The sequence below is a fragment of the Hirundo rustica genome, chromosome 19 (assembly GCF_015227805.2).
Source record: "Hirundo rustica isolate bHirRus1 chromosome 19, bHirRus1.pri.v3, whole genome shotgun sequence".
Lineage (NCBI taxonomy): Eukaryota > Metazoa > Chordata > Aves > Passeriformes > Hirundinidae > Hirundo > Hirundo rustica.
This window is the reverse complement of record NC_053468.1, coordinates 10,934,546-10,961,796: the sequence shown is the minus strand read 5'-3', so window position 1 is coordinate 10,961,796 and position 27,251 is coordinate 10,934,546. Positions and strand designations below refer to the sequence as shown.

At 59.0% G+C, this 27,251-nt stretch overlaps 3 protein-coding genes across 9 annotated transcripts in view; 1 reads left to right on the top strand and 2 right to left on the bottom strand.

Annotated features, from left to right (window-relative positions):
* The first annotated feature begins 1,938 nt into the window (after nucleotides 1-1,938).
* NSUN5 (NOP2/Sun RNA methyltransferase 5) lies at nucleotides 1,939-6,245 on the top strand. Its single transcript, XM_040082300.1, has 10 exons — nucleotides 1,939-2,059; nucleotides 2,179-2,301; nucleotides 3,358-3,532; nucleotides 3,611-3,719; nucleotides 3,984-4,122; nucleotides 4,479-4,594; nucleotides 4,913-5,091; nucleotides 5,172-5,376; nucleotides 5,448-5,600; nucleotides 5,767-6,245. Exons 1-10 carry the CDS (start codon nucleotides 1,967-1,969, stop codon nucleotides 5,867-5,869), a joined length of 1,395 nt encoding a protein of 464 aa, XP_039938234.1. The 5' UTR covers nucleotides 1,939-1,966; the 3' UTR covers nucleotides 5,870-6,245.
* Nucleotides 6,246-7,510: 1,265 nt separating this feature from the next.
* On the bottom strand, nucleotides 7,511-19,412 carry LOC120761528 (putative nuclear envelope pore membrane protein POM 121B). Its single transcript, XM_040082843.1, has 14 exons — nucleotides 19,268-19,412; nucleotides 18,858-19,175; nucleotides 18,510-18,801; nucleotides 18,089-18,250; nucleotides 15,894-15,974; nucleotides 15,458-15,626; nucleotides 14,627-14,718; nucleotides 13,801-13,871; nucleotides 12,994-13,118; nucleotides 12,491-12,593; nucleotides 12,107-12,277; nucleotides 10,041-11,792; nucleotides 9,094-9,222; nucleotides 7,511-8,880 (listed from the first exon to the last, which is right to left on the bottom strand). The coding sequence occupies exons 1-14, from the start codon at nucleotides 19,410-19,412 to the stop codon at nucleotides 8,786-8,788; spliced, it is 3,705 nt and encodes a 1,234-aa protein (XP_039938777.1). The 3' UTR covers nucleotides 7,511-8,785.
* A 1,258-nt stretch (nucleotides 19,413-20,670) lies between these two features.
* Nucleotides 20,671-27,251, bottom strand: part of HIP1 (huntingtin interacting protein 1) — a 45,190-nt gene continuing 38,609 nt past the window's right edge. For 3 of the 7 annotated variants that reach the window (XM_040082294.2, XM_040082297.2, XM_040082296.2), the window contains exons 18-30: nucleotides 26,736-26,930; nucleotides 26,471-26,621; nucleotides 26,291-26,377; nucleotides 26,077-26,184; nucleotides 25,515-25,651; nucleotides 25,298-25,408; nucleotides 25,121-25,179; nucleotides 24,918-25,011; nucleotides 24,440-24,540; nucleotides 24,222-24,327; nucleotides 23,974-24,097; nucleotides 23,425-23,486; nucleotides 22,493-22,904 (exon numbers count right to left, since the gene is read on the bottom strand). In XM_040082294.2, coding sequence (XP_039938228.1) covers nucleotides 22,707-22,904; nucleotides 23,425-23,486; nucleotides 23,974-24,097; nucleotides 24,222-24,327; nucleotides 24,440-24,540; nucleotides 24,918-25,011; nucleotides 25,121-25,179; nucleotides 25,298-25,408; nucleotides 25,515-25,651; nucleotides 26,077-26,184; nucleotides 26,291-26,377; nucleotides 26,471-26,621; nucleotides 26,736-26,930 — 1,533 coding nt within the window. In that variant the 3' untranslated portion in view covers nucleotides 22,493-22,706. The other 4 variants (XM_040082298.2, XM_040082295.2, XM_040082292.2 and 1 more) reach the window with 4 other exon arrangements.

The window sequence follows — 27,251 nt, the reverse complement described above, 5'->3', positions numbered from 1 at the left end:
TGGCAGAGTTGTCCTCCTGTAGAAACCATGGTGCTGCACAACAAGCTCCACCAGGATAGGCGAGTCCTTTCCCTCTCCTCTAAGGGCACAAAATGTCAGCCTTGACCTCAGCATCCCCATCCCCAGTTTACCACACTGAAACACAGCTTACCTGCCAGGATGTCCCCCTAGAAAAGTCTGTATGCCTGAAGAGGGTGAGTGTTCAGGGTCTTTGTGGCACATCCTTCCAAGCAGAGTTTGAGGTGGATGGGCTGGTTGCTGGCTGACACAGGGACTCTCTCTCAGAGAACAAGCACAGCTGGAGCCAAGCGGGCAGCTGTGGTGAGAGGCTGCTGAAGAGGGAAATGGGAGCACAAAAACCAGCTGAAGAGCTGTGTGCAGGCAGCAGGTCACTCCTGGTCTTTCCAGCTACCCAGGACTGTGAGCTGGCATGGCAGACTGTGTCCTCCCAGTCTGCTAGGGAGGGACACTGCCCAGGGCCATGGACTGAGAGGAGCAGGGCACCTGAGCGGCTCAGCCACCCTGCACACAGCCCAGCAGTGGCTCCTGCAAACTGCAAAGGGTCACCAGGGACCCGCTTCTCGGGCCTGTGACCAAAAGGCACAACCAGCCTGTGCCAACCAGAGGCCAGGGAATAAAATACACCACCATCAAGGTAAATGTCTGTTCTGACATCTCTGCCAAACTGAGGCTCCTGAATGTGCCTTTCTACAGGTTCAAGTACTATAAAATCATGGAATATCCTGAGTTGGAAGGGACCAACAGGGATCATCGAGTCCAACTCCTGGCCCTGCACAGACACCCCAATAATCCCACCTTGTGCCCGAGAGCATTGAACAAATGCTGCTGGAGCTCTGGCAGTCCTGGAGCTGTGACCATTCCCTGGGGAGCCTGTTCAGTGCCCCAGCACCCTCTGGGGGAAGAACCTTTTCCTGATACCAAACTAAATTTTCCCTGACAGTGACGGAGCTCCATTTCCTCAGATCCTGTCACTAGGATGAGATTCTTACACCCTTTGATTGTTCAGTTACAAGATGACTGATCCCCAGCACCTACTGCTAACCCTTCAGACCCTGCAAAGCAGCTCTCACCTGTCTCTGGATCAGAGTGTCCCTGGAGCTGGTCCTGCTGGAGTGACTGATGCATTACACCTGATTGTTCTGGGACAGTTTCAAAGCCATGTCCAGGTTGCTGGGATACTGCCTTATGGTGGCTGTCCTGGGGTATCCTTTACCCTCCATATACAGCTCTGAGCTTCCTGGAGCAGATCCCCCTTTTCCCAGAGCAGATCCCTTTCTTGGAGCAGACCCCTGTGCTGGGCATCCTTTGCTCTGAGTGCAGCATGAACACCACCAAAGTCTGCAGCAAATCCTCACTAACCCATCACCCAACAGGGTATCACAGGGTCCAACAAGTAGTAGAAATGTCAGCGTGCTTCCACTTGCAGGGACAGGAGGGGGTGTCCGGGGCTAGTGACTAGGGTCACTGGAGTGATAGAGGTGGCTGGGATGGCCGGGCTAATCAGGATGGTCAGGGTGATTGGTTGGTCAGGGTGGCTGGGATCACCAGGATGGACAGGGTGACGGGGGTGGCTGGTGCTAAGGTCACTGATGATGGGGAGGCCAGGATGATGGGGGTGACCGGGGTCATTGGCTGGCCGGGGTCACCAGAGTGGCCGAGGTCATTATGATGATGGGGTGGTCGGGGTGGCCGAGGTGGCTTTGATTACCGGGGCGCCCAGGGTACTCGGGGTGACCGCGGTGACCGCGGTGACTGGGCTAGCCGGGGTCGCCGCGACGATGGCGTAGCCGGGGTGACCCGGGTCCTTCCGCCGGCGCCGCCGCCCAGCCGCGCCCCACCCGCTCCGTGCTCTCCGCCCCCTCGGCCCCGGGCACTGAGCGCGGAGCGGGGCCGCGCTCGCCCCCTGCGGCTCCGGAGGCCCCGGCGGAAGCGGCGCGGGGCGCACATGGCGCTGTACAGCGCGGCGGCCGCCGTGTTGGCGGGGCTGGAGCGCGGCGAGGGCGGCCTCAAGAGCCTCGTGTACAACAGCGGCTTCCCGGTGAGCCCGGACGGGCCGGGGTGCGGGGTGGCCGGGGGTGGAATCACAGCCGGAAGGGCGGGGGGGAGTCCCGGAGCCCGGCGCGGGCCCGGTGTCGCTCACTGCTGACTGCTCCGCAGCATGTCCGGCGGCTGTACGCGCTGGTGTCCGAGACCCTCCGCTACGCCTCGGTGCTGGAGAAGCTGCTGGATGGAGCCGCGCTGCTGCAGGCCGAGAAGAAGCTGGCGCCGCAGCTGGCGAAGGTATACGGGCATCCGCGGAATCCCTGGGCCGCGGTGTCCTGGAGCCGCGGTGTGCCGGAGCCGCGGTGTCCTGGAGCCGCGGTGTGCCGGAGCTGCGGTGTGCCGGAGCCGCGGTGTCCTGGAGCCGCGGTGTGCCGGAGCCGCGGTGTGCCGGAGCCGTGGTGTCCTGGAGCCGCAGTGTGCCGGAGCTGCGGTGTGCCGGAGCCGCCGTGTCCTGGGGCTGCGGTGTCCTGGAGCCACGGTGTGCTGGAGCCGCGGTGTGCCGGAGCTGCGGTGTCCTGGAGCCGCGGTGTCCTGGAGCCGCGGTGTGCCGGAGCTGCGGTGTCCTGGAGCCGCGGTGTGCCAGAGCTGCGGTGTCCTGGAGCTGCGGTGTCCTGGAGCCGCGGTGTGCCGGAGCCGCGGTGTGCCGGAGCCGCGGTGTCCTGGAGCCGCGGTGTCCTGGAGCCGCGGTGTGCCGGAGCCGCGGTGTGCTGGAGCCGCGGTGTGCCGGAGCCGCGGTGTCCTGGAGCCGCGGTGTGCCGGAGCCGCGGTGTGCTGGAGCCGCGGTGTGCCGGAGCTGCGGTGTCCTGGAGCCGCGGTGTGCCAGAGCTGCGGTGTCCTGGAGCTGCGGTGTCCTGGAGCCGCGGTGTGCCGGAGCCGCGGTGTGCCGGAGCCGCGGTGTCCTGGAGCCGCGGTGTCCTGGAGCCGCGGTGTCCTGGAGCCGCGGTGTGCCGGAGCCGCGGTGTGCCGGAGCTGCGGTGTCCTGGAGCCGCGGTGTCCCGGAGCCGCGGTGTCCTGGAGCCGCGGTGTCCTGGAGCCGCGGTGTGCCGGAGCCGCGGTGTGCCGGAGCCGCGGTGTGCCGGAGCCGCGGTGTCCTGGAGCCGCGGTGTCCTGGAGCCGCGGTGTGCCGGAGCCGCGGTGTGCCGGAGCCGCGGTGTGCCGGAGCCGCGGTGTCCTGGAGCCGCGGTGTGCCGGAGCCGCGGTGTGCCGGAGCTGCGGTGTCCTGGAGCCGCGCTGTCCTGGAGCCGCGGTGTGCCGGGGCGGCGGGCCCGCGCTCACCTCGTTCCCTTCCCGCAGGTCCTGGTGTATGACTTGCTCTTCGGCAAGGGGCTGAAGTGCGGGGGCCGGTGGAAGGCGCTGGCCCGGCGGCACCGGGCACGGCTGGAGGCCGAGCTGGCTCGCTTGAAGGTGCGGCACAAGGTGAGCCGCAACGAGGACCTGCTGGCCCCGGAGACGGTGCTAAGCGCCGCAGGTGAGTGGGCTCGGGCTGGGTGGGCACCCCGTGGTGGGAGCAGCAGGGGGCTGTGTATGACCTGTCCAGCCCCTGCAGCCTCCCAGGTCCCACGCTATGTCCGGGTCAACACCCTGAAGACTTGTGTGGATGATGTGATCGACTTCTTCAAGCGCCAGGGATATGCCTACCTGGGTAAGGCAGCCAGGTGAGTATTTCTTTCTGCTATCCCACCTTTGCCGGAATGTCAGGTGTCATGGGATAAGGTCTGGTGGGTTGAGGGGTTGCTGAACTTAGTGCTCAGAATGGTTGGGTTGGGATCTCCGTCACTCCCCACTCTTAGATGCCCCCTATCTGGGTCCTGCCTGTAGCTGGTGAGGAGCTGTGGGGTGAAGGAGTTTCTCAGCGTGGGCTCAGCTGAGAGCACTGGGATTAGGACTTTGTATTCATGCTCCTTGTGTCCCGTGGGCAGTGTCGAGGAACTGAAGGCCCTCTCTGGAAAAAAATTCATGTTGGATCTGCATCTCCCGGAGCTGTTGGTTTTCCCTTCGCAGACAGATCTCCATGACAACGTGCTGTATACTTCAGGACACATAATTCTGCAGGACAAGGTGAGCAAACTGGGGAGCAGGAATTTGCAGGGGCAGAAAAGCTACTGACAGGGATGAAGGGTGAGCTCCTTCCACAATGTCTCAGCTTGCTGCAGCGTTTAAGTCTAAGCAGAAACTGTGGGACTCCCCCAGTGCTTTGCTTCCATTGTTTGAAGGTCCAGGATGAAAGCCCACCCCTGTGGGAGCTGGGGACCAGCAGCTGGGAGGAGCAGAGGGGTGTGGGTTGGGCAAGGCTGTTGGTGGAGCACGGTGGTGGCCTTGGCCCTGTGTCATGGTGGTCCCCACAGCATCAGCCATGCCCGAGGAGGGGCCAGGTGTTTCTGCCCACCCCTCTGACGGTCTTTGCCCTCTCGCAGGCCAGCTGCCTCCCTGCCTTCCTCCTTGGCCCTGTTGCCAGCTCCCACATCATCGATGCCTGTGCTGCCCCTGGAAACAAGACAAGCCACTTGGCTGCCATCCTGAAGAACAAGGGGTGAGGGCAGGGGTGGAGGAAAGGGGGGAGGTGGCCCTGGTCCCCCTGTGCCCACAGAGAGCACAAGGTGGCCGGAGGAGCTGCAGCCTGTCACCAGCTCAGGTGAGCTGGTGGCTGTGACAGTCCTGGGCCACTGGAGGGACCTGAGGGGACATGAAGTCACATAGGGGCTCACTCCCAGCCCCCAGCCCTGGCCCTGTTCCATGACCCTGCCAGAGGGGAGGCAGCTCTTAAGGTCTGCCTGCCCAGTATTTGAGTGTTCCTGGGGGCCAGGTGGTCTGTTCACAGCTTTTCTTGGGTGCTGGGCTCTGCCTTCAGACAGATCTTTGCCTTTGATGTGGACCCCAAGCGCATGGCCACCATGAACACGCTGCTGACACGGGCAGGGGTCACTGGCTGCCAGCTGGCCCAGCAGGACTTCCTGACCGTGGATCCCAGAGACCCCAAATATAGCAGGGTGACCCACATCCTTCTCGACCCATCCTGCAGTGGCTCAGGTAACGTGTGAGGCTCCAGCAGCTCACCTGGCGCCAGGCTGTGGGTGTGCAAACCCCAGGTGACAGCTCCTGTCCTGCAGGGATGGTGACTCGGGGGCCAGGGCAGGAGGTGGCCCCGAGTGCCGAACGCATGCAGGCGCTGGCTGGCTTCCAGCGCCGGGTCCTCAGCCACGCCCTGAGCTTTCCAGCTCTCCGCCGCCTGGTCTACTCCACCTGCTCCCTACACCAGGAGGAGAACGAGGATGTGGTGCAGGCTGTGCTGCAGGAGTGGGGCTCGGCCTTCAGGTGGGTCTGGCTCAGGGAGCCTGGAGGGCTGTAGGGCAGGGTTTGGTGCTGACCCCTTTTCCATGCCGCAGGCTGGTGACTGCCTTCCCATCCTGGCCCTGCCGAGGGCTCGCTGTCTTCCCTGGAGCGGAGAGCTGCCTCCGTGCTTCCCCTGCAGAGACCCTCACCCATGGCTTCTTCGTGGCTGTGCTGGAGCGGTGCAAGGAAGGGGCTGCTACCCCCAGGTGAGAGGGGGCTCTGGGGGACTCCAGCTGCTTCTGGGGAGCACCATGGCCAAGGTCAGTGCTCTGGACAGCCCGGAGAGGGTACGAGGGGATGTGGCTGTGGGAACAGAGGACAGGAACTGCGGCACTGGAAAGTGTGGCTCAGGCCGTTTGGTCTTGTCCACAGCTCCCTGCCTGCAGCAGCCAAGGAGAACCCACAGCCAGGAGAGGGAACGGAGCCAGGAGCAGCTCCCAAGAAGAGGAAAAAGAAAAAGCAGATGAAAGAGTGAAACAACATTTTCTGGACAAACCCCTCACCGCTGGGGCTGTGGGGAACACATACTGGCCTGAACACAAGTCAACTGTGTGCCAACTGCATAGTGAGAATTCTGTACCATCAGGGGCTGATTGCCAACACTGGGACCACCCTGGTGCCAGGAAGGGGCAACTGCTCACCCAGAGCTGCCCCTTGCAGCCAGTTCCTGCCCCAGGTTTGCCCCCAAGGCAATCCCCACTCCTCACCCTGCAGGGCTGCAGTCCTCCAGCTGGATTAAGGGTGGTTTATTATGTTCCCCTCCCCAAAATTCCAACTCTTAGCCTGATGTGGAGCTTTGAGAAAGTGTTTCACTGTAGGGATGAAGCAGATTAAAAGTTTCTCTCTCTTCACTGTCTATTCCAGTGCTTTTGTGCTGTCCTGCCCTGAAATTGCCATTGCTCATGGCAGAGGTAAAGTGTGTGGAAAACGGTGAAATAGTAATAATCCTGTCCCTGCACCTCTCTTTGAACTGGGGGAGCAAGGACACCTGAACCCCACCAGCAGCACCCTGCCCTGGGAATCCCAGCCCCAGGAAACACACACAAGCACAGATATGTGAACACAGTCATTTTATTTTAAACCAGGGACATACGAAGCGAGGAAACAAAAATTGCACATTCACACTAAAATCCTTATCAGCCACACCAGGAATGATCCAACTCTTCAACAGTTAAAACCCAGCCTTTCCCCAGGCACAAGGGGCTCTCCCAGCAGAGCCTGTGTGGCAGGGAAGGGACAGCCTGGCTCCTCCAGTGTGTGGGACTACGTGGGGCAGCTAGTTGGTCAGGACCAAGCCAGGGTGCCCTCAACGTTGTCCTAGCTCATCCCCATCTTGTCAGAGCTGACCTGGCCAAACCCTGGCACCTTGAGGATGGGGAGTGGGTGCTCTCCTGGCCCAGGACCCTAACTGGGGCACCCAAGGTCAGTCTTGGCAGGCACTAGCCCTTTCCCATCTGCTTCTTCCAACCCCAAGGACACATTTTCCCAGCCTGGCTGCTCTTGGCCCACTGCACCTTCATTGATGTTGGTGGGTGATGGCCAGAACATTCCCACCAACACCTGCAGGTCCTCTGTGTCCCCCTTACTATGGGGCTGTGTCCCCTCTGTGCCACACAGAGTCCCTCACCTGCCCTTTCTGCTGGGAGAGACACCTTGACCCTGACACTCAGCAACATCATGTGAGAGCTCCTGCTCCTCACCCTCAGAGAAATAATTAAAAAACTTTAAAAAACAAACAAAAAAGATTTAGTCACATCCACATACATCACGTTTAAAAGGAAAGGGATGATGTACAGCAGGGGGAGCATGGCAGAGCCTGCAGGATGCAGCTGCCTTTCCCAGCACAGTGCATTCCCACAGGCACAGCCAGGGTGGGAATAGCTAAACACTAACAGCTGTGGGGCAGGCAACTTCACTGAACCAAGCTTGAAGGAATCTGAAGGCAATTTTGCTTAAATATAAAAATAAATTTTTCTTAAAAAATGTTTAAATAATTTTGGATTTTTTCCCTTGTGTTTTTTTTTTTTTTTCTTTTTTTAAAATTTTTTTTATTTGTTGTTTTTTTTTGGTTGTTTTTTTTTTATTTTTTTTTGTTTTTTTTTTTTTTATTTTTTTTAATTTAGACCTTAGCAAACACACCCACTCACACGGCTTGGAGAGTAAAAACCTGGCAGCAAAGCATTCCTGGGAATGGAGTGCCCATCCCTCACCAAGGACAGGGCAGGGGGTGGCTTTTTGGTGAGCCCCAGCTCTGGCAGTCTCTTCCCAAGGAAGGCAGGGAAGGGTGGGATTTCCACTCCTGGCTGGATGGGGACAGGGGGAGGCAGCACCCCAGTTCCTAGGAGCTCCACTGGGATGGAGATAAGCTGAAAAATGAAAAACAATTTGGATTTGGGATGGGGGGGAGAGTGCATCTGCTCTGGACTCCTTCTGTGAGCAATTCCAGAGCGCCCTGCAGTGCAGAAGAGGTACTAGGAGAGAGGGAAAGGGAGGGGAGAGACTGCCACAGTTGGAACCCTCTGCCCTAGCTGCCTTTCACTCATGACATGGAAGGGACTTCCCAGCACGAGCAGCCACGCAGTGATGCTACTGTCAACACCCAATTAGCTGGGGCAAGTCTCCCCCCAAGGACTGGTGCCCCCCCAAAAAGAAACTCCAAACAGCAAATCCGGCATAACCAACATGCCGCCACACACACGGTTCAGCTCTTCCTCCAAACTCGATTCAGTGAGAGCAGGAACAGTAGCACAGATAAAGCAGAACTGGGGAGCAGGGTGGGGGCAGCCCACAGCCCCCCAGAGCAGCGGAGATGGGAGAGGGGTGGGGGGACCCCGATCCTCACTCCGTGCCTCCAGCTCAGCTCCCAGGCTATGGCATGTCCTCAGCTGGAGGTAGCAGGGCATTAGGTCCCAGTGAGAGGTGTCACCCAATTGCACCCATGGCAGTCACCTGTGGCACCAAAACAGAGCCAGGCTGGAACCCACCCCGGCTGCAGGCATAGGACCATATTCACTAGGCCATGGGATGAACAATGGGAAAGATTTTGGGACCTGGTGAAAATGGTGTCTGACATTAACTCAGAACCACAGCATGTTGCCAGCCAGGCTCTGAGTGGGACATGGCCTTAGGGCTGGGGTGGGGCTGGGGCAGGGCACAGGAAACAGGTAGAAGAAGCAAATGGGGAGAAATGTACACATTATTAACCAAGACAAAATAAATTGAGAGAAAGAACATTGCAGATATGTACAGAGATTTGTCCAGCCTTGGCTCTGGAACTGTTCAAGTAACAAGAGTTTGGTTTATCCCATCCCAGCATGGTCTCTGGTGGGTGTTAGGGACTGGCCCCACCATAGGGACAGCTCCAACCAGAGCCCCCAGTGTGGGCCATGGGTTACTTTTTGCGGGTGTGCTGCCTCCGTGCCTGCAGCCGCTGGCGAGTGCCCGTCTTAGATCCTGCCCCGATGGAGAAGGTGGGAGCGGATGAACCTGGAAGCAGAAAGGTTGCTCAGGTCTCTGTAGCTTTGGGATCAGTGCAATCCTCACCCCGAGAGGAACGGCAGGCTCGGCATCCCCCCGAGTCCAGGCAGGTACCACCTGAGCCGTCTCCCAGAGCACTCCTGGCCCTACCACTGCTTCCAACCCAAGGGGACACCAAGACCCTCGAGCTCCCCAAGGCTGGAACACCAACTCCCTCCTTACCAAAGGAAGTGCCGACTCCTCCAAAGCTTGAGGCAGGAGTGCTGGGTGTCCTGAAGGAAAGGGTGCTGCTTCCACTGCCCACAGCTCCAGGGACAGGTGTGCTCTGCCCAAAGGTGGGCACTGGAGCTCCTGGAAAGCAACAGGTCACTGTGAACAAGGGCTGACAAAGGAGAAAGAGCTGGTGACACCCAGAGGAGGCAAAGGATGCTCTCTGGGGGCTGAAGCACCACAATCCATCGCCCAGAACCAGCCTCTGCTCCTAAAAAGCCCTTTTAATGCAAAAGTTACTCTATGGATAATCCCTGGGCTCCCTGAACAGCAGGGCAGCACAGAAGGATTTTCCAGGGAGGAACAAAGACCTTGGCCTTTTCTAGTCCAAGGAGTTGCTCACTGTGTGGGTTTCAGTTTCATAGAAGCTGGGAATATCCAGTGAGGATCTGAAGTGTTAGGGAAACCCTGAGAGCAAACATGAAGTGATGGCAGTTTCTGGCTGACAGCATTCCAGCTTGCTAAGGCATTCCAGGTGGCTGTTAAGGACTCAGACGATCCTGGCTCCTGCAGGAAACTTGGATGTGCAAAGTTGGGGAGCTGGTGCCTTCAGAGGGGCCAATAAGCAGAGTTTAGGAATACCCCTCCCCAGAGGGCCAGGATCCTTAGAGGGAGTGATGGGAGTGCCTTCCCTTTGTATGGAAAGACTACACAGCAGGAGCACTGGCCTCACCAGGGCTGTAGACCCCAGGAGCCTTGGCAAGGAATACTACTGTCCAACTCCAGACCCTCAAGATGGCCCGTCTGCTCCCATCCCATCCTGAAAATGTTCAAATGCCACACTGGCCAGGGCCTTGAGCAACTTGGTGTAGTGGAATGTGTCTCTGCCCATAACAGAGGGGTGGATCAACATGATCTTTAAGGTCCCTTCCAACACGACCCATTCCATGATGACTCACCTCCAAATGCTGGTTTGCTGTTGGGAGTGCTGGTCATGGTGAAGGCGAAGGGCGTGCTCTGGCCCTGCGCTCCCAGTGCACTCTGTGGCAGAGATGAGCCAAAGGGTGTTGCTGCCGGGGCTGACCCGCTCTGCCCAGCCCCAAAGCTGAAGGCCACAGTAGGGGACCCACTGCTGAGGCCCGGCGTACCCATCCCAAAGGTGCTGGTGGAGGGGCCTGGCTGGGTGGTGGCCCCGAAGGTGAATAGAGATGGGGTGGTGGCAAAGACAGTGGTACTGGTGCTGCTGCTTGTGGTCTGGGTGGTGGCACCAAAGCTAGATGTGGTGGAGGTGGCTGTTCCAAAAGAGAACACTGAGGTGGTGGTCCCGAACGCAGCCTGGGTGCTGCTGGCACCAAAGGAGCCCTGGCCACTGGCTGTACCGAAGACTGGCTGGGCACCGCTGCCAAATGCTGGCTGAGCCACTGACTGTGCTGGGGGGGCTCCAAAACTGAATGAGGGTGTCAAGCTGATGGGGCCAGCAGCAGGCTTGCTGGCAGGCACCTGGCTCTCAGTAGCCCCGGTGCTGAAGGTGAGCTGGCTCCCAGTGCCGGGGTATGGTGGCGGCAGCTTTGCACTGGCTGAAAAGCTGCCAAAAGCTGAAACGGAGGAGCCAAATGTCAGTGGTGCTTGAGTTGTGGTGGCTGGGGCAGAGGAGGTCAGTGTCGCACTCCCAAATATGCTAAAACCCACGGTGGTGGCGGCGACTGTCGAGTTTGAAAGTACCTGGCCAAAGGCAGGGCCTCCAGGGACACTCGTGGTGGCAGTGACTGTGACTGGAGGCGGCTTCCCAAACTGGAACACAGGCCCTGAGGTGGCAAAGCTGGTGTCTGTGCTGGGAGCTGAGCCAGCGAGGCCCCCAAATAGGAAGGGCTGGGTTGTGCTGGTGGAGGTGGCAGCGGTGACAGTCACGCTGGGGGCAGGGCCAGTGGAAGCAGGCGAGTTCAGTCCAAAGCTGAAGACAGGTTTAACGGTAGCATCCGTGGAGGAACTCTGGGTGGCGGCAGTTGTAGCTGCAGTGGTGAAGATGACGTTGGGAAGACCCATGAATCCTGCCAGAGTAGCTGTGGAGGCAGTTGGTGGCTCTGAAGCTGTCTGTGCCATGGGACTGAAGGTGAAAGAAGAGACTTCCGCTGGAGATGAAGCTGCAGTGACGTTGCCAAAGATGGGCTTGAATATGGAGGATGTGGAGGACGTTGAGGCAAGGCCTGAGCTTGCAGACACAGTGGCTGTTGTGGAATTGACAGCAGTGCAGGCTGCTGTGTTCTCACTCTTTGGGACAGCACCAAAGATGGGTTTGAAGACGGGGGCTGTGGTGGGCACAGCAGTGGCTGTGGTGGGCACAGCAGTGGATGCAGCAGTGGATGCAGCTGTGGATGCAGCTGTGGATGCAGTGGGTGCAGCAGCAGCCGCAGGCACTGCTGGCTGGCTGGCTGGAGGGGTGTTCAGCATCCCAAACAGGATGCTTGGCTTTGGGAAGGAGGGAGGCTTGCTGGGGGTCTGGCCCAGCTCAGTGAACACAGGCGGGGCCAGGCTGCTGGGGGGTTGCCCTGCCAGTGCAGGGGAAGCACTGGGGGCAGGTGTGCTCAGTACAGGCACAGGCTTGGTGTCAGCAGAGATGGCAGGCAGAGAGCTCGACTCCAATGACACAGCAGGAGCAGGGGACTGTGCAGTTGATGGAGGTGGTTGGGATGCTGCCACAGGTCCAGTGGAGTCTGGAAAGGATAAAGAGCTTATTTACGGACAAGGGGGCACTTTCAGAAGCCCACTCTTCTGCTGGTGGTACCCACCCACTGCTGCAAAGGCTCCCATCACACCCAGCCCTACATGGTTACCACAGCCTCCAGCAGAACCAGGGGCTCAGCATCCCCAAAGGTGTTCCCTCAAGCCCTACCTGCTAGCTCTGCTGCCTGCAGAGCTTTTGAACGATGGGTTTTGTCAGCTGCCTCATTCAGAGGCAACAAGGAGCTCCTGCTGCACCTGCCCGACTCTGCTGGCATTTCACTGTGCAGACTCTCCTCCTCCTCACCTGGTGCTGTGGATACAGCCTGGCTCCTCTGCATCTTCTTCAGGCTGTCTAGGGGCGAAGAGCTGGCCAGGGCAGAAGCTGTGGAGGCAGGCATAGGCCCAGTGGAGGTCACAGCAAACACCAGTGGCTTGGACACAGGCATCATCTCTGCAGTGGTGCTGGGGACTGCATCTACAGGGAAACAGCAAGATATCAGGACCTGCAACTGGCTGTGAGGAACGAACTCTAAGCAGAGCTTCCCAGCAGGCAGGGGAAATGCAGCCTACAGCTCTGGGCAACCTCACCCAACACCACAAGGCATGAGATCTCCTCAGCTAGAAGGCATCAAGAGCACCTCCAGACCAAGCGTGATCCTATCCCTCCACATTCCTAGCCCATCCTTACCAGACTTATCCTCCAAGACACTGTTGAACCACTGCAGCACTGCCTTCTTCTCTGCGTCCAGGTCCTCTGAGGTGATGGAAAAGCCCAGCTGAGGTGGCGGGGGCTGCCAAGAGAGAGCAGCAGCAGCTTAGCTCCTTCCCAGGGAAGCGGGCAGAGCCTCTTTGAAGGTGTGCTGGCGACTGGCTGTGGCAAGCCCTATGAAGCACGTGGTCCTGCTGCAGCTACCGTGCAGCTCCAGTCCCCAAATCTGGTGGGCCCCTGGTGTGACACTGAGGGCATGGCAGGCCTTCCCCAGGCCATTACCTGGTCCGGCAGCAGGCAGCACAACCACGCACAGCCCACCAGACACTGGGGCTGGGGAGAGCGTCACTTCCCACTCGGCCAAGGACGGGGCCTCCTTCCTGAGGGCAGGCAGGTCAGTGTGCCCCCAGCCCTGCAGAAATTGCAGTGAGCACATTCTATTGCCAGAGCGGGGCCAAAGGGGTTGAGAGACAGCGACGTACCAGCACCAGCTGGTCCCCACGGAGAGACGACAGCAACGGGATCTTTCGCTTGCGTGTCCCGCTGCTCCCTGAGGTGGACGGTGGGCTCAGGGAATTCCGCTTCTTCCACACTGGTGACTCCACCACTATAGGAAACAAGTTAGGCTGAACTCTGGGTTGGAGAAGTGTTTGGTTGTAGTGATGGGACTGTCCTTTCTGACCCCACTCAGAGGGCAGGGCCAGGGGCACAGTTTGAAGCTGAGGACTAAGTAGTGATGTCTCAGAAGAGCAGCTTCACATGCAGGCAGTCTGTGACATGAGGCTGGTGGGGCTCTGTGGGGCAGTGGCCCCTTCCCAGCTCCATGGATGGTGCCAACACACTGCCTTCCAAAACCACATGCCACAGCTGACACTGTATCGTGGGGCCCATCTGCCATGGGCACAGAGGATTTCCTCTCTGATTTAGCTGACAAGCACTGGAATAAGCTCAGACTGGAATTTGGCCAGAGTGCTACTCACGCCACAGCAGGTTGTGGATCAAGGCTGACACCTGACCCATGCTGGGTTGGGAGCTGGACTTCCCCCTTACAAACCAGCTCCCAGGCACGTGCTAGCACCTCAACACTGTCAGCATCCTCTTATCACTTGGAAATCCCACTAGAGCAATCACCAAGGCCAACAGAAGCGCCATTGCCTTGGGAACAGCACATGCCAAGCTTCCACGTGACCCTTCAAGCCAATCCCACTGCAGACCTCAGCTGCCTCCTGTCCTGCTCTCCTGCTTGCATTGGAGACCGGGGTGAAGTACTGTGGCACACCTACACTTACCTTTCTCTGTCTGGAGCTCCTTGTCTGATTTTGCTGGGGTGGAAGTGCTGGAACGATGTAATTCCTCTTCCCTGTGTAAGCAGGAGGGACAGTTAGGGTCACCCCCGGGCTCAGCCCTGTCCCCAGGGAGCAGGATGAGACCGAATGAACTGAAGACCTGCATGAGTATCCCTGGTGTGTTTATTTGCCTCCTGCAAACAGATCTCAGGACAAAAGCTTTGCTCAGCTCCAGGCAGAGGAGCTGCTTCCTGCTCCAGACTCAGCTTGGCTGAGCCTGTGCACCCTCCACAAGATGAGTCAGCCCCAGGATAGATGGGGGTCTCAGATGGGAGTCACTGCCCCTTGCAGGTTGGGCCCACCCAGTTTGGTTGTGTCAGTTTTAGTTCTGACATAAGCTCAGGCTCCTCTGACTTGGAAAGAGGAAAACACATGCTGTGTTCCAAGGCAGGCACTAAAATATAGATCCTGGGATTTGACTTTGAGATGGCAAAAATCAGGCCTGTTTTTTCCCAATGATCCAGCAATCCAGGCCATGCCAATGCCATCAGGCACCATCACTACTGCGGCAACCTGTGCTGTTAAATCTCTGACCTGGCTTGGGAGCAGGCCAGGGGTGGCACAGCTTGGACATGCCACAGCATGACAAGGTGACAGGGAGGCCAACTGACACAAGTAGATCTCTACATCATTGTGTCTAGGAGAGGGGCCTGGACTGTCCCAGCTCCAGCGGAAAGTGGGACTTGCATGCTAAGATGGCTGGGAACAACTGCCCTCTTGCTGGCTGGTCATCAGCAAGCAGGCACTTTCCAGGTAACTGGCTGATTACCTGGCTTTCTTGAGAGGCCACTCTGGTGTCTGAGGGCGGGAGGACGCTGGGCTGGACAGAGGGGACACGCTCACACCACTTCTCTTCCACAGCTGGAATGGAGAGATAGCAGCAGTAACCTGACATGGGTATAGCAGAGAGCATAGCCCCCCATTCTCCCTCTCACCCACACTAAGCCCCAGGGCCATGGCTTTTGAGCCCAATTAGCTCAGAGCTTCTCCTGCTTCACCATTACTTAAACTCCCCTCCACATTTTAGGGAGCACAAAGTCTGACCACCCCAAGCTGAACCCACATGAGGAACAAGCAGCCTCCAGGGCCTTTACTGCTCTGGCTGAGCACAGGGAGGGAGATGGATCCCAATGCAAGGGTCAGACTCTCTGCAGCCCCAGCAAACCCCTCCCTTCCACTGCCTGGAGCAAACCTTTCCCCACACAGACAGAGCTCCAGTAGCCATGGCTGTGTGTCTCTGGCACGTCTGCAAGCCCAGACAGGCCACAAGCAGAGCTCCATCGCAAGTGGGACCTGGGTCAGAGTGAGAACACACAGCTCCCACGCTGCTGACTCCAGCTGAAAAGGTGTCAGCACAGCAAACCCATTTTTTTTCTCCTAAACCTGGATCTATCCAGTCTAGTAGACTGACCAAGAAGGAGGAGTGGGGAAAACAGTCTTGTTCATGGTTTGGTGTAAAAGCAGGAGTACAGTTCAGCCTGGGACTCCTCCAAAAACCAGATAATTGCTGCTTGGCCCATGGCCCACGGCCCACTTGATCCCCAGGGTGGTCAGACTGCCAGGCTGATCCCAAAAGATTATCAAGCTACAGTGTCCCTACCTGTGTGAGGCCCCGGCTGGAGCTGTAGGAGCTGGCAATGGCATTGCGGATGGAGCTGGGGATCCCAGCGTAGGTGTTGTTGAGGGAGCTCATGGAGGAGGTGCGAGACCTCTTGTTGGAGCAGTCATCTGGGCAGTGTGAGATGAGGCCCCTCTTCAGAGAGCCTGGCCTGGAGGGGGATGAAAGTTTGATGAGCTCCTCACCGCTCCTGCCCACCAGTCCCTCCCATGCAGGGCAGGTGAAGGAAGGCAATCCTGCTTAGAAACAACCCTCAGCAGCAGTACAGCCCTGCTGTCACAGAGTGACAGACTGAAGGCACAACCACAGCTTCTCCTGCACTGCCCTGAAGCCAGGCTCTGCATGCAAAACCCAAGCCCCTTTTCCAGATCCCACAGACATTTTCTCCCTCCCATCCCAGGAGCTGCTGGGCACTTACTTGGGTATGAGAGAAGCAGGGGCACCATTGGCTATCAGTGGCTCAAATGCTGACTGCCCGCTTCCACTGCTGTCGTGGCGCCTATGGGAAGAGTGTGAAAGCCTATGACAATGTGAAAGTGTCTTCCAGCCTGGGGAAAGGCAGGCTGAGCACCCAGAGAGAGATTCAACCTTGCTTTTTTCCTGGCACTCAATACCCAAGACAGAGCTTTCCCCCATCTACATCCTGCTGCAGATTTTCTCTCCCTGTGGGCTGTCCGCACTGACTCTCACCAGGAACTCTTCCAGCTCCCTGCTGGGCACAGTAGCTTGGTGTAAAAAAAAAATTAAATCTTTCCTTAAATCCATTACTCTAAGCCAAAATACTTAAATAAATGAGCTGCCGAGTTCTTCTGATGAGACCTGAGCCTGAAACTCCCACCTCTGACCTCTTCCTAATCAGTGCCCTGGACAGTTCAAGTCAAAAACTGAATTCCCCTTTCCACTATGATTTCATGAGGATCTGAAGTGTTAAAATCACAAAAGACACCCTGCTGTAAAGTGGAACCAGAAATGTAGGACAGCCCTGTCACTTGGCCAGGTGCTCCCCTCAAGCCCAGAGCATGCTGACCCCAAGGCACAGGCAATCCCACACTCTCCAGCTGACACAGCTCCTTTTTGTCCACTAAGGACATGGAATTTCCTATCTACAAGCATTCCTTGTGCTTGCCAGACATTAATGCCTTCAAAATTGGCTTTTATAGCAGACCTGTGTATTGGCATATTCAAAAAAACCCCAGTTTAAATATCTGTGCACCAGTTCTGTTGTCATCCCGACTGGCTCTCGTGGGGTTCAGACCCAATGAGCCAGGCTCATTGAGAGATGGGAATTCAGTGCTAGACGAAGATTGTGCCCCTGATTTACCCTGCTCTGCTCCTGGGCTACCTCCAGCAGTAGCCCCAGTGCAGAACAATGCCCCAGGCAGTGACCAAGCAGTGTCTCAGCTTCCCATCCCAGCCCAGATGGAAGAGCCTCCATGGAAACAACTAGGAAGGATGAAGCAACTGTTGGAACAAGTCTAGAAAAGAGCTACAAATTTGGTAAGGGGTCTGGACCACTCTCACTATGGAAACAGACTGAGATACCAGGGGCTGTTCAGCCTGAAGCAAAGAAAGTTGTGTGGAGATCTCAGCAGCCTTTCAGGATATGAAGGGGCCTGCAAGGAAGCTGCAGAAGGACTGCATCAAGAAGTGCAGTGATAGCACAAGACAGAAAGGCTTCAATTTGAAAGCAGGGTAATTTAGGTTGCATACACAGAATAAATTCTTCCCTGTGAGAGTGGTGAGGCCCTGGCACAGGCTGCCCAGAGAAACTGTGGCTGCCTCATCCCTGGAAGTGTTCATGGCCAGGTTAGACAGGCATTGGAGAAACCTGGTCTAATGAAGAGTGTCCCTGCCCATAACAGGGGGTGGCACTGGATGAGCTTTAGAGTCCCTTCCCACCCAAATCCTCCTGTGATTCTAGAAAAAGCAAAAGGGTGGGATAGCAAGGCAGTGCTGTGGCTGGGTGGTTGGAAAGGCTCTGGCAGACCACCGCTCTCAGGATTTACTCCTTGTCCTTCCTAGGACACTGGCAAAAACACAGCACCCTCCCTCCTTTGAACGCAGGGATGGAAGTTGCTGACCTTGAATAACAAAAGCAGCAGACAGTGTCTCGTTTACTCTCTTGTTTCACCTCCCTCTGCAAGATCAGCTCACAAGGGAAGTGCTTGGAGCTCTGCAAGTGCAATGCATCCACCTGGTAATCCTGTCTCTCCTGTCAGCCCAGGGCTGACAGAAGGACAGAGTCCACAGCAGATACCAACATTTCCCACCATGCTTTCCCAGCCTGCAAACCCCTGTGAGGAGAGAAGTCGCTTCCCAGCCAGGCTTCCCAAAACCCATCCTAGCCAGGCAGGGGAACGCACTGGACCCACACCTAAACCACATTCGTTTGACCACAAACAAGGACTTTTACATGAAGCACCAAGGGCCAGGTGATGGATGGGGTGTGCTTCCTCTTTGCAAATCACTTCTTACAATACTTTTCCAATCCTGACTCCAAATCTCACGGGACCTGGTATGCTGAGACACATTCCATTTGACACCTCTGGAGCAAGAATCCCATCTGTGACCTTCTCAACATACTGGCTGCAACTTGAACTGCTCTCTTTTTACCTTCTTTTGCTCTCCTGATCATTCCCAAACGTCTGGTCCTCCTCCTCCTCCTCCACAGCCCTTTTCCGGCTCTCCCTGATGGCATTCAGCACAGTCTCCTTTGCACACGGGTCAGAGCTGCTAGTAGCCGGGAAGGCCAGAGGTGAGACCAGCTGCTCGAGACTGCAGAAAAGAGAAGAGTGACGTGTGAGACAGGCTGGGATCCCCGGTCTGATTACCCCCAAGAAGGAAGGAAGGCAGGACGCAGCCTTTCCCCGAGATTTGGACAGCACCATCCTCCCAGCCCCATGACAGCGCTCGGGATGGGATGCTGCTCCCGGGCACGGCACAGCCGACTGAGGGCTCCCCCGGTGCGTCCTAGTCCCCACCGTGGCTGATAACCGAGCTCCCCCACGTGCGTCCCGGTCTCCTCCGTACTCACGCCGGGGAGCGGGCGATGCCGACGGTCGGCGGGGCGATTCTCACAGTGACGGGGCTGCGGAGCGGGGCGGCACGGCGGGCCCAAGGCGCGCTACGGGGGGAGCCGCCCTCCCAGCGGGCGGCGGGCAAGCACAGCGGCACGGCCGGCCGGCCCTCAGGCAGCGGGTACCGGCGGCGCGGGGCCTGCGGCCGGCAGCGACGAACCCTGTGGAGACAGAGCAAGGTCGGCGCCTCCGACGAGGTCTGGGGCTTCCGCGCCCGCTCTACCCCCACCTCCCCCTTGCTTACCCTTGCTGGGGGCGATGCGGCGCGGCCCTGGCGGGCGGGCCCCCGTTAGCGGCGGCTTTGCCGGGCGGGCGCGGCGCGGGGGGGCCGGGCCGCATGGCGCACCAGGCGCCCGCCGCGCCCAGCGCCGCCGCGCCCAGCAGCGCGCCCCGAAGCAACAGCCAGGCCAGGGCGAGCGCCAGCGCGGCGGCCACGGCCAGCGCGGTCCTCACGGCCCCGTCCCGCCGCCCGCCCGGCCCGGCGCCCGCCATCGCCGCGCGCCCGCCGCTCCCGGCGTGCTCTGCGGGGCGGGGCGGGTGGGCGGGGCGGGCCAGGAAAGCCGGGCGGAAGCTCACGAGCGGGCGGAGCTTTAGAGGAAGCGCGGCCGCCATCCAGGCACGTACTGAGGGGGGCGGGGAGGAACGCGCCCAGTAGGCGGGGCTTCCATCTCCGCGCGCGGGTCCAGCCCCCATGAACGCTGGGGGCGGGGCTCACGGTGGGCGGGGCTTAGCGATAGGGCGGGGCGATCGCAACACGCCTCCCGTGAGTCAGCATGGGGCGTGGCTCGATGGGGCGGAGCCTCTGCGGTGAGCGGCGCTCCCAGCTGCGTGATGGGCGGGGCTCCCAGGGGGCCCGGCATGCTTTGCGCGGGGTGGCGATGCTCCTGATGGTCCCGGCGCCGCGGCCCCATCCCACACCCGTGACCCCTCATGACACCCCTGTCCTCCGCTCTTCGTCATCCATTTCCCCTGCCCCAGGCCATGTTCCCCTGTCCCCGCCCCCATCCCTTCCCCACCATGTCTCCCCCACCCAGATTCCAATTTCCCAATATCTACTCGAATTCACAGTCCTGTTTACCACCCCAATCCCCATGTCCTCCCTCTCCCGGTCCCTGTGGTCCCATCCTGTCTCTAGCAAACCCCGCTACACCTCTCCAGTCTCTGTGTTCTCCCCTCTGCCCCTCTCCCCATCCTGTCCCCTACAGCGCCCCTAAACCATTCCAGCCTGTGTCCCGCTGTCCCAGACTCTGGGTATCCTCACGTCCCCAATCCCGACCCCATATCTGACAGCGTGTCCCACGTGCAAGGAACCCGGGGGCACAGTCCTGCCTCTCCCCAGTCACCACCGTGCCCAACCTGTACCCTTGTCCCAACTGAAGGGCGCCACTGCCACCATCCTGCTCAGAGGACAGGGCTGGGTATCGTGGGAAATTCCCTCTATCGTGGGAAATTCCCTCTGGCTGGCCTGCCCTTGGGGTTCCCAGGAGACTCGGCTATCCCTGGGAATTTCCCACCTCACTGCCAGTCAGCTATGTCCTGCAGAGCAGGGACCATGGCAAGCAGGGACAACATCGGGGAAAATAACAGCGACCATAGCAGGGACAGTGGCTGCTGTCACAGAGCTTTCTGCACCCCACGGGTCTGAGTGGCCCTGGCAGGACTGGAGGACACTAGGTGCTGCCCGGGGTGGGTTAACCATGCTTAGGAGGGGACATTCTCCTCAGATCCCCATCTGTGGACTCCATGGGCCACCCAGCAGCAGGACCCCCTAAGCATGGCTCTGCTGAGACCCTGCAACACAGGATGATCTATCTGCATGGCCTCCCCACTGCAGCCTCACACCCCCCAAGAAGGGAGGACAAAACCACCTGTGCTCCTCAGGGCTGGGCAGGGACCATGTCCTGATGCCCTCACAGCTAGAAGAGGTGACATGCAGGGTGGCCACGGGGACACACAGGTGTGGGACAGTGGGGGCAAAGGCTGGAGGTTATCACCAGGACAACATCCAAGTCACCTTGACACAGCGATTTTTGGGGCCACTGAGCACACTGATGAGGGCAGAGCCCAGGACACCCTTGTGACACAGGTCCCCTGTGTCCCCCCCACAAGCTGCAGGGCTGGGCTGAAGGCTTTATTGAAAAATCCGAAACAAACAGCGTGGTCATTATTGTCATACAATGAAAACCCAAATCGACGTGCCCTGCAGTGGTGGGGCACCCCTGCCATCCTCATCACCAGCTGCCATCACTGGGGACACCACAGGGACTCTCTGCCCATGCCTGGCTGAGATACAAAAGGGACAAGTGGATTTGGCCAAGAGCAGTGCCGCTGTCCCCAGGTCTCCACTGCCACTGTGACCCCCATGCCGCTCCCCGGCCCCAAGGCCTGAGGTAGTTGGGAGTGCAGGCGAGACCCCCCCCCACAAAAAAGTGGGGAGGGTTTTGGGGCTCCCTATGTCCTGCAGGAACGGGATGGTTGGTATTGCATCTGAGGGGAGCCAGCACGGGTTGAGGATGGGGAAGCAGCAGGACCCCCAGGGGAAGGTCCAGGTCCCTCTGGCAGGCTGGCACAAAGTGCAGGTGGTCCAGCAGCAGGAACAGGGGGTCCCTGCATGCTGGACAGCTGCGTGGAGGGATGGCAGCTCTGAGGCCATGGTGGTGGCAGGTTCCACTGCTCCAGGTGCCAGCTGGGTGCTGACAGGTGGGCATTGATGGAAAAGCACACAGTGACAGCCCAGCCCCTTCCCAAAAGGAGAAAGGCCAAATCCTGTCCTCAGCACCCGCACTGGAGGGACACTGGCCCGAGCAGGGCCACCAGCAGGACAGTGGGGGATGGGGACATAGCTGCATGGTCTGACATCACTGTTTCCACTGCAGTGAGATGACTGGGGGGCCCGGAGGTGGCTGATGCCCCCTGCCCTCTGAGCCCCCTACTCAAGGCACAAAGGTTCCCTGGCTGGTGCCACCCCTGCCCATACCCACACTGGCCCTGGCCCCCCCGCACCTAAGAGGGTGGTGAAAACACCAAAGTGAACAGGGATAGGGAGCTGCTTAGTCTGACCCTGACTTCCCCCCACACCATCTGTGCCGCTGACCCAGAGTCACCCTGTCCCCAGGAGCTGGTGGCTTGTGCAGTGGCACCGTTGTGGCCCAAACCTGCACCCAGCACCTTGTGGAAGGTTTATTGCTGGCACAAACACAGTGAACTGTCAGGGCAGAGCAGCCCAGCTCAGGGGGGACTTGGGAGGTGTTTTGGGGACCTGGAATAAGGGGCAGGAGCTAATGGCAGCATCCCTCCTGCTGCCACCTCTTTCCCAGCTGTTCCTGGCATCCTGTGTCACCAGCCAGGGTGTCCCATGGGAACATCACCTCAGCCTGCAGTGGCCAAAGGCACTCTGTGTCCCTGCCAAGGGGGAGCACACTTAGCACCAAGCCCAGCAGCACCCTAAAAGCTGTCCCCCACCTGGCAGCACCCCTGGAACCTTCGGCATGCTCATTCCCAGGAGAGGGGGATGTTCATGCCGAGCCAGTGGCTGGATTAAGGCTGGAAAAGCAGCAAGAGGCGAGAGAAGCCCGACTGCACTCACTCAGCCAGAGATGGCTCTAGGAGTTCCCGGAATCTGTGCAAAAACAAAACTAAAGGGTTAAAGACCCCCGTGTAGACACCTCCCCCCACCCCCAGCAGCTCTAATAAATACAGGTGCAATTTGTGCCCTTGCCCTGGCCCCGGGGTCTCCACTGGCGGCTCAGCCCTGGTGCTGGAGGCGGCTCCTGGGGGGACACAGGGGACATGTGCTTCAGGGGGGCTTCTGCACCACTTCCTTGGGGATCTTCTCAATGGACTGCACCAAGTGGGGTCCCAGGAGTGTCCCCTGCAGGGTCCCAGGTGTCCCCTGTGGGCTGCTTCTACCACTGGTGCTAATCTGCAGCTATAGGTGGGAAGACAGGGTCAGAGGGTGCGCTGTCCACCAGCATCCCTCTGCCCCATCCCTCCAGGATCACAGGGCTGCTCTAGCAGCACCTGAGCCCCCTGCCTGGGGATATGATGCAGATCCCACATGTTGGGGTCTTTCCTGTTGAGAGACCCCATTGGATTTGCCCATGTGTGCCAACTATCCCCAGGCTTGTGCCAGCTGCAGCAAAACCTCCTCACCATCATGGATGGCAGGCAGGGCTTCTCCACCCTGCCTCACCTTTTCCAGGGTCAGCTGCCCAGCTGGAGCAGGGCTGGCACCACTCACCGTCCTCCTCCCAGCCCTCTGCCACGCCAGCCAGCTCGTAGTGCTTCTTACGCAGCTCCCCCAGCTTCTGGCGCTCCTTCTGCAGTTGGTTCTCCAGCTCCAGCACCCGCACCTGGGGACATTGCCGAGAACATGCCCACCCTGGCACGGAGCTGGACCAAGCCCTCCCCTTTCACATCCATTATGCCCCTAATATTGAGCCCAAAGACCATGGAGGTGCATCCCACGAGTGCTCCAATGATCAGTGGAGCTGGGGAGGGGATGGCGCTCAGGTGGGCACTGCTTGTGCAGGAAGGTGAAGGCACAATGATCTGCATGGGCATCCCAGGCAGAGCAATTACTCAGAGCTGTCCCATGCCAGGCAGAGGTAGGTGCTGTGGGTAACACACAGGGGGCAGGGGCAGCCATGGACTGCTATGTCATGGTGGGAATAGCTTTGGGGAGGGATTGAGGACCAAGTGCATGTGACTCCTGGGCAAACCCATCTGTTGCCTTCTTACCTTGGGCTTTGCCTTCGCTTGTACTGCCTGGGGACACCTGGGCATAGCAACCCCAAATCTGATGCCCCACCCCAGGCAGCCCAAGAGAGACATAACCAGGTGTGTTTCCCAAAACATGTGGGAATCTCCTACCTGAGAGTCCATCTCCTGACGCTTGATCTGGGTGAGTGTCATGCTGGAGAAGTCCATGCTATCTGTGGAGAAAGACACCACCAGCCCCCCATCAAGCTCTGCTCCTCCACTCAGACCCCCTGGCACAGCTCCCATGCTGCTGGCAGGGTCTGGCACCATGGGACATGGAGAGAGAGAGTGAGGGGCAGCCATGGGCAGAGACCACAGGGGCACAGCCAACCAAGGGTGGTGAGTGCCAAGAGCAGAGGTTTTGGGGCAGAGGTTTGTGCTTCAAGCATTAGGACCAGAGGAAACAGCCTCAAGTTGTGCCAGAGGAGGTTTAGGTTGGATAAAAAGGAAAGTTTCTTCACGAAAAGGGTTTTCCAGCACTGACAGAGGTGGCCCAAGGCATGCTGGTGTCACAGTTCCTGGAGGGATTTAAAAGCCATGTAGATGTGGCACTTGGGGACATGGTTAGTGGTGAGGGAACAGCTAAACGCAATTGCCTTAGAGAGCTTCTCCAACCTTAGTGACTACATGATTCTAAAATCCCTGCAGCCCAACACTCACCTTTCTCCTCCACCTGAGACTTCCCAGCCTTGGTGGAGGCCACCACGCTGGCTGTGGCCTGGTTGACGCCCCGGGAAGCTTGTTGGAGCTTGCACAGGTTGGCACTGTCTTTGTCTGCCTTCACCTGCCGGGACAGTGAGGAGGGGGTCACACCCCACCAGGCAAGCAGAAGACCAGCCCCACGATTTGGGGTGATCACATGGTGCCTCACCATCGCCCCAAAGGCAGGGTAGCAGCCTTTCTCCTACCTTGGAAGCTGCCACCAGCTGCGCGGTGCTGGCCGCGATCTCCCGGGAACAGACCATTAGCTCTTCAAACGTCCCCTTGCCTTGCACTACCAGGTCAGCAGCATCACTGCGGGAGAGCACAGAGGAGCTGGAGCATTGTCCTGCCACCCACGAACCCTCCCCGTGGTGATGGCAGGACTTCGCCATTCTCTCCCCGCTCTGGTGACAGTGGCACTTACACCATGACAGTGGCACCCCAGCCCACAGCCTTGGAGGCAGAGATGAGACCCTCAGTCCAGCGTGAATTCTTGGCATAGAACTCCTTGGGGGATGCTGCACCCTGCCGTTGGTAAAGGCACAATTAGTTACCGGGCACCCCCAGACCCCTGCTCTCGGGGAAGGGAGGAGACAGGGTGTCATTCAGGATGTGTGTGGGAGGTGGGGACACACAGAATTTGGGGGTTGTGGGGTCCCTGTGTGGGAAGGGAGATCAGGGATCACCATGATACCACAGGAACCATAACCAGGGTGAGCCTCTGGGGGTGGAAAGGAGCTCCTGGCAGCTGCTGGGGAAGTCCCAGCGGGACGAGGGTTGAAGCAGCATGTCCCAGCAAATGCATGATGACCCTAGCTGGACAAGCACCCATCTTCATCCCTTCCCTCAGCCCTTCCTACATCTCTGCCTGTCCCCTTGTCCCCACCTCTGTCCCAGCTCACCCGTCCACTCTCCACAATCTCTCTCTGGAGGTCCTTGGAGGCCAGGACCAGGACATGGATGGCCTGCATGAGGCCTGTACAGGAGCCCAGGATCCTGTGAGACAAACACCACTGAGCCCCATCTGTGGAACAGCTGCCCTGCCTGCAGCACCTGTCCCTGCCCTGCCCGCCTGGCTCTGTCCAGTGCTCCGATCACCACTCACCTCTCGTTAACTTCCAGTTTGACTCCAGTATCACCAGCCCGTGCCTTGCTCAGCATCTCCTGGTCGAGGGGAGAGAGGCTGTACTGAGCCCAATGCGCCCCTCTGGCCTCTACAGTGGTCCCAGCAGGCCTCCAGCACGGTGCCTGTGGGCACCTCTCTGCTCATGGCGACCCTCACCTCAATACGGGCAGATGCTGTTTCGATGGCTGCGGCCGTTGCTGCCATCTCCTTGTCCACTAGGTCACCCAGCTCCTCTTGCTGGACGTCCAGGCCCCTAGGACGCAGCTCCTGGGGATAGGATGGGATTAAAGGGACTGTCCAGGAGCACTGCAGTTCCTCTGGTGGCGCCTGCCATGGTCTGATCCCATCCCACCAGCCCTCCTGGGCCACCCACCTCCCCGATGGCGCTGATCTGGCCCAGGCAGGCTGTCACCAGGCTGCAGTCAGCACTTGCCACCGTCCCTGGGTCTTGCAGGGCGCTGAGGTAGCTCACAGCCTCACTGCCACACTGCTTGCACAGCTCCAGCAGACCTGCATGGGCAGCATGGAGGGCTGACGGGGCCACATGTGGGGAGATGTCTGGTTTCCTACCCACCGCAGCATCTTGCCTGTGCTGGCCTCTACCTGCCCTGGTTTCTGCTTCAGCACACTACTTGCCCCAGAATCCTGCCCGCTTATCCTGGCATCTTGCCATGACACCCACATACCCTGGCCTCCGCTTACCCCAGCATCCTCTTAGCCTTGGCCTGCCCTGATGCCTTCCCACCCTGACATCTGCTCACCCTAGCCCCTGCTCACCCTGATCCCCTGCCCATCTTGGCCCTTGCCTACTGAGTTCCCCGCCCATCCCAGCCTTTGCCCACCCTGACCCCTACCCACCCCCACCCATGCTCATCCTGATCCCCCGCCCAGGCTGGCCCCTGCCCACCCAGCCCCTGGCCTGGGGCATCACTCACGGTCAGCAGGCTCCACAGGGGCCACATGGGACGTCGCACTGCCCTGGAGGAGGGTGTTGCTGACCAAGTGGGCGAAGAGGGCCAGGCAGGGCAGCAGGGAGCCCACGGCTGTGGCAGGACAGGAGGCACAGGCCTCAGCCCCCACCGTGCTGCCCACCTGCCCCGTGTGCCGGGGCTGCCCCTCTGCCCAGTGCCCGGGGCTGCCACCTCTCACCTGCACCATCTGCAAGGTACTTGCTGTGAGCGTCCTGCAGCCGCTCTGAGCACTCGGAGGCTGCCAGCGTCTGGGCCAGGAGGCAATCTGCAGGCAGACAGCGGGCAGGGCCCAGCTGGGATCACAGGGAGCAGACAGGCTAGGATAACATGCCAGGTTGGGGAGTACCAGGGGCGTCACCTGCTGAGCCGGTGCAGCTGACATGAGCAGGATCCTCCATGTGAGCCAAGGCGTCCTGCACCATGCGCTTGGCCTCGTGTATGGTGCCCTGCAGCAGGGACAGCTGCTCCTCAGCCAGGCGTTGCTGCAGCACCTGCTCTGCATTCTCCTGCTGGGTCAGAGCTGGGTTCAGAGCCCCTGATGGGCCACTGGGCACTCCCTGCACCAGGCCCACCCAAATCCCTCTGGTCTGGCCAGAATGGGGATGGAAAGACCCTTATGGTACCTTGTCTCTCAGCTGGGTCTGCAGCATCTCCAGCTCTATCCTGCTGCTCTCCTGCTTGTGGCTGAGCGTCTCCTGCAGCTGCTGCAGCTCAGCCTGCAGAGCTGCCATCTCGTCCCTGTGCTGCTCTGCTGCTTGGCTCAGCCTGTCCCTCTCCTGCTCCAGGCTGGCAATACGATTGTTCTGCTCTGCTCCTGCCTGGGGGGCATGAAACGGCAGTTGGGATTGTGCCAAGGGTGAACCCTCCAGTTTGGGGATTCATTCTTGATCTAGGCTTGGGCCAACCTGACTGTCCCTGCTGGGTGCATCATGGCCTGCACAAGCTCAGCTCCCCACACCGAGCAACACTGGTGATCTTATCTGGTGACAACCAAAGGTCCTGGGGAGTCTTTTCACTTTTATCAGTGAAAATGCAATTTTATCATGACTGTCACCATCCTGATGGAGGAGTAGTGCTGCCTCTGCCCCATCCCCATCCTGCTGCCAAGTCTGCCCACCTCATAGATGGGTGACTGCCAT

Excerpts from the sequence above, each read along its gene's own strand:
- LOC120761528 (XM_040082843.1), bottom strand. The coding sequence starts at position 19,412 with ATGCCGGGCCCCCTGGGAGCCCCGCCCATCACGCAGCTGGGAGCGCCG. Across the intron at positions 15,975-18,088 it reads GATCAGGAGAGCAAAAGAAG|GCGCCACGACAGCAGTGGAA; the intron begins GTAAAAAGAGAG and ends CTCTTCCCATAG. Across the intron at positions 15,627-15,893 it reads CCTGCTTCTCTCATACCCAA|GCCAGGCTCTCTGAAGAGGG; the intron begins GTAAGTGCCCAG and ends ATCCCCCTCCAG.
- NSUN5 (XM_040082300.1), top strand. The coding sequence starts at position 1,967 with ATGGCGCTGTACAGCGCGGCGGCCGCCGTGTTGGCGGGGCTGGAGCGC. Across the intron at positions 4,595-4,912 it reads GCCATCCTGAAGAACAAGGG|ACAGATCTTTGCCTTTGATG; the intron begins GTGAGGGCAGGG and ends CTCTGCCTTCAG. Across the intron at positions 5,601-5,766 it reads GAAGGGGCTGCTACCCCCAG|CTCCCTGCCTGCAGCAGCCA; the intron begins GTGAGAGGGGGC and ends TCTTGTCCACAG.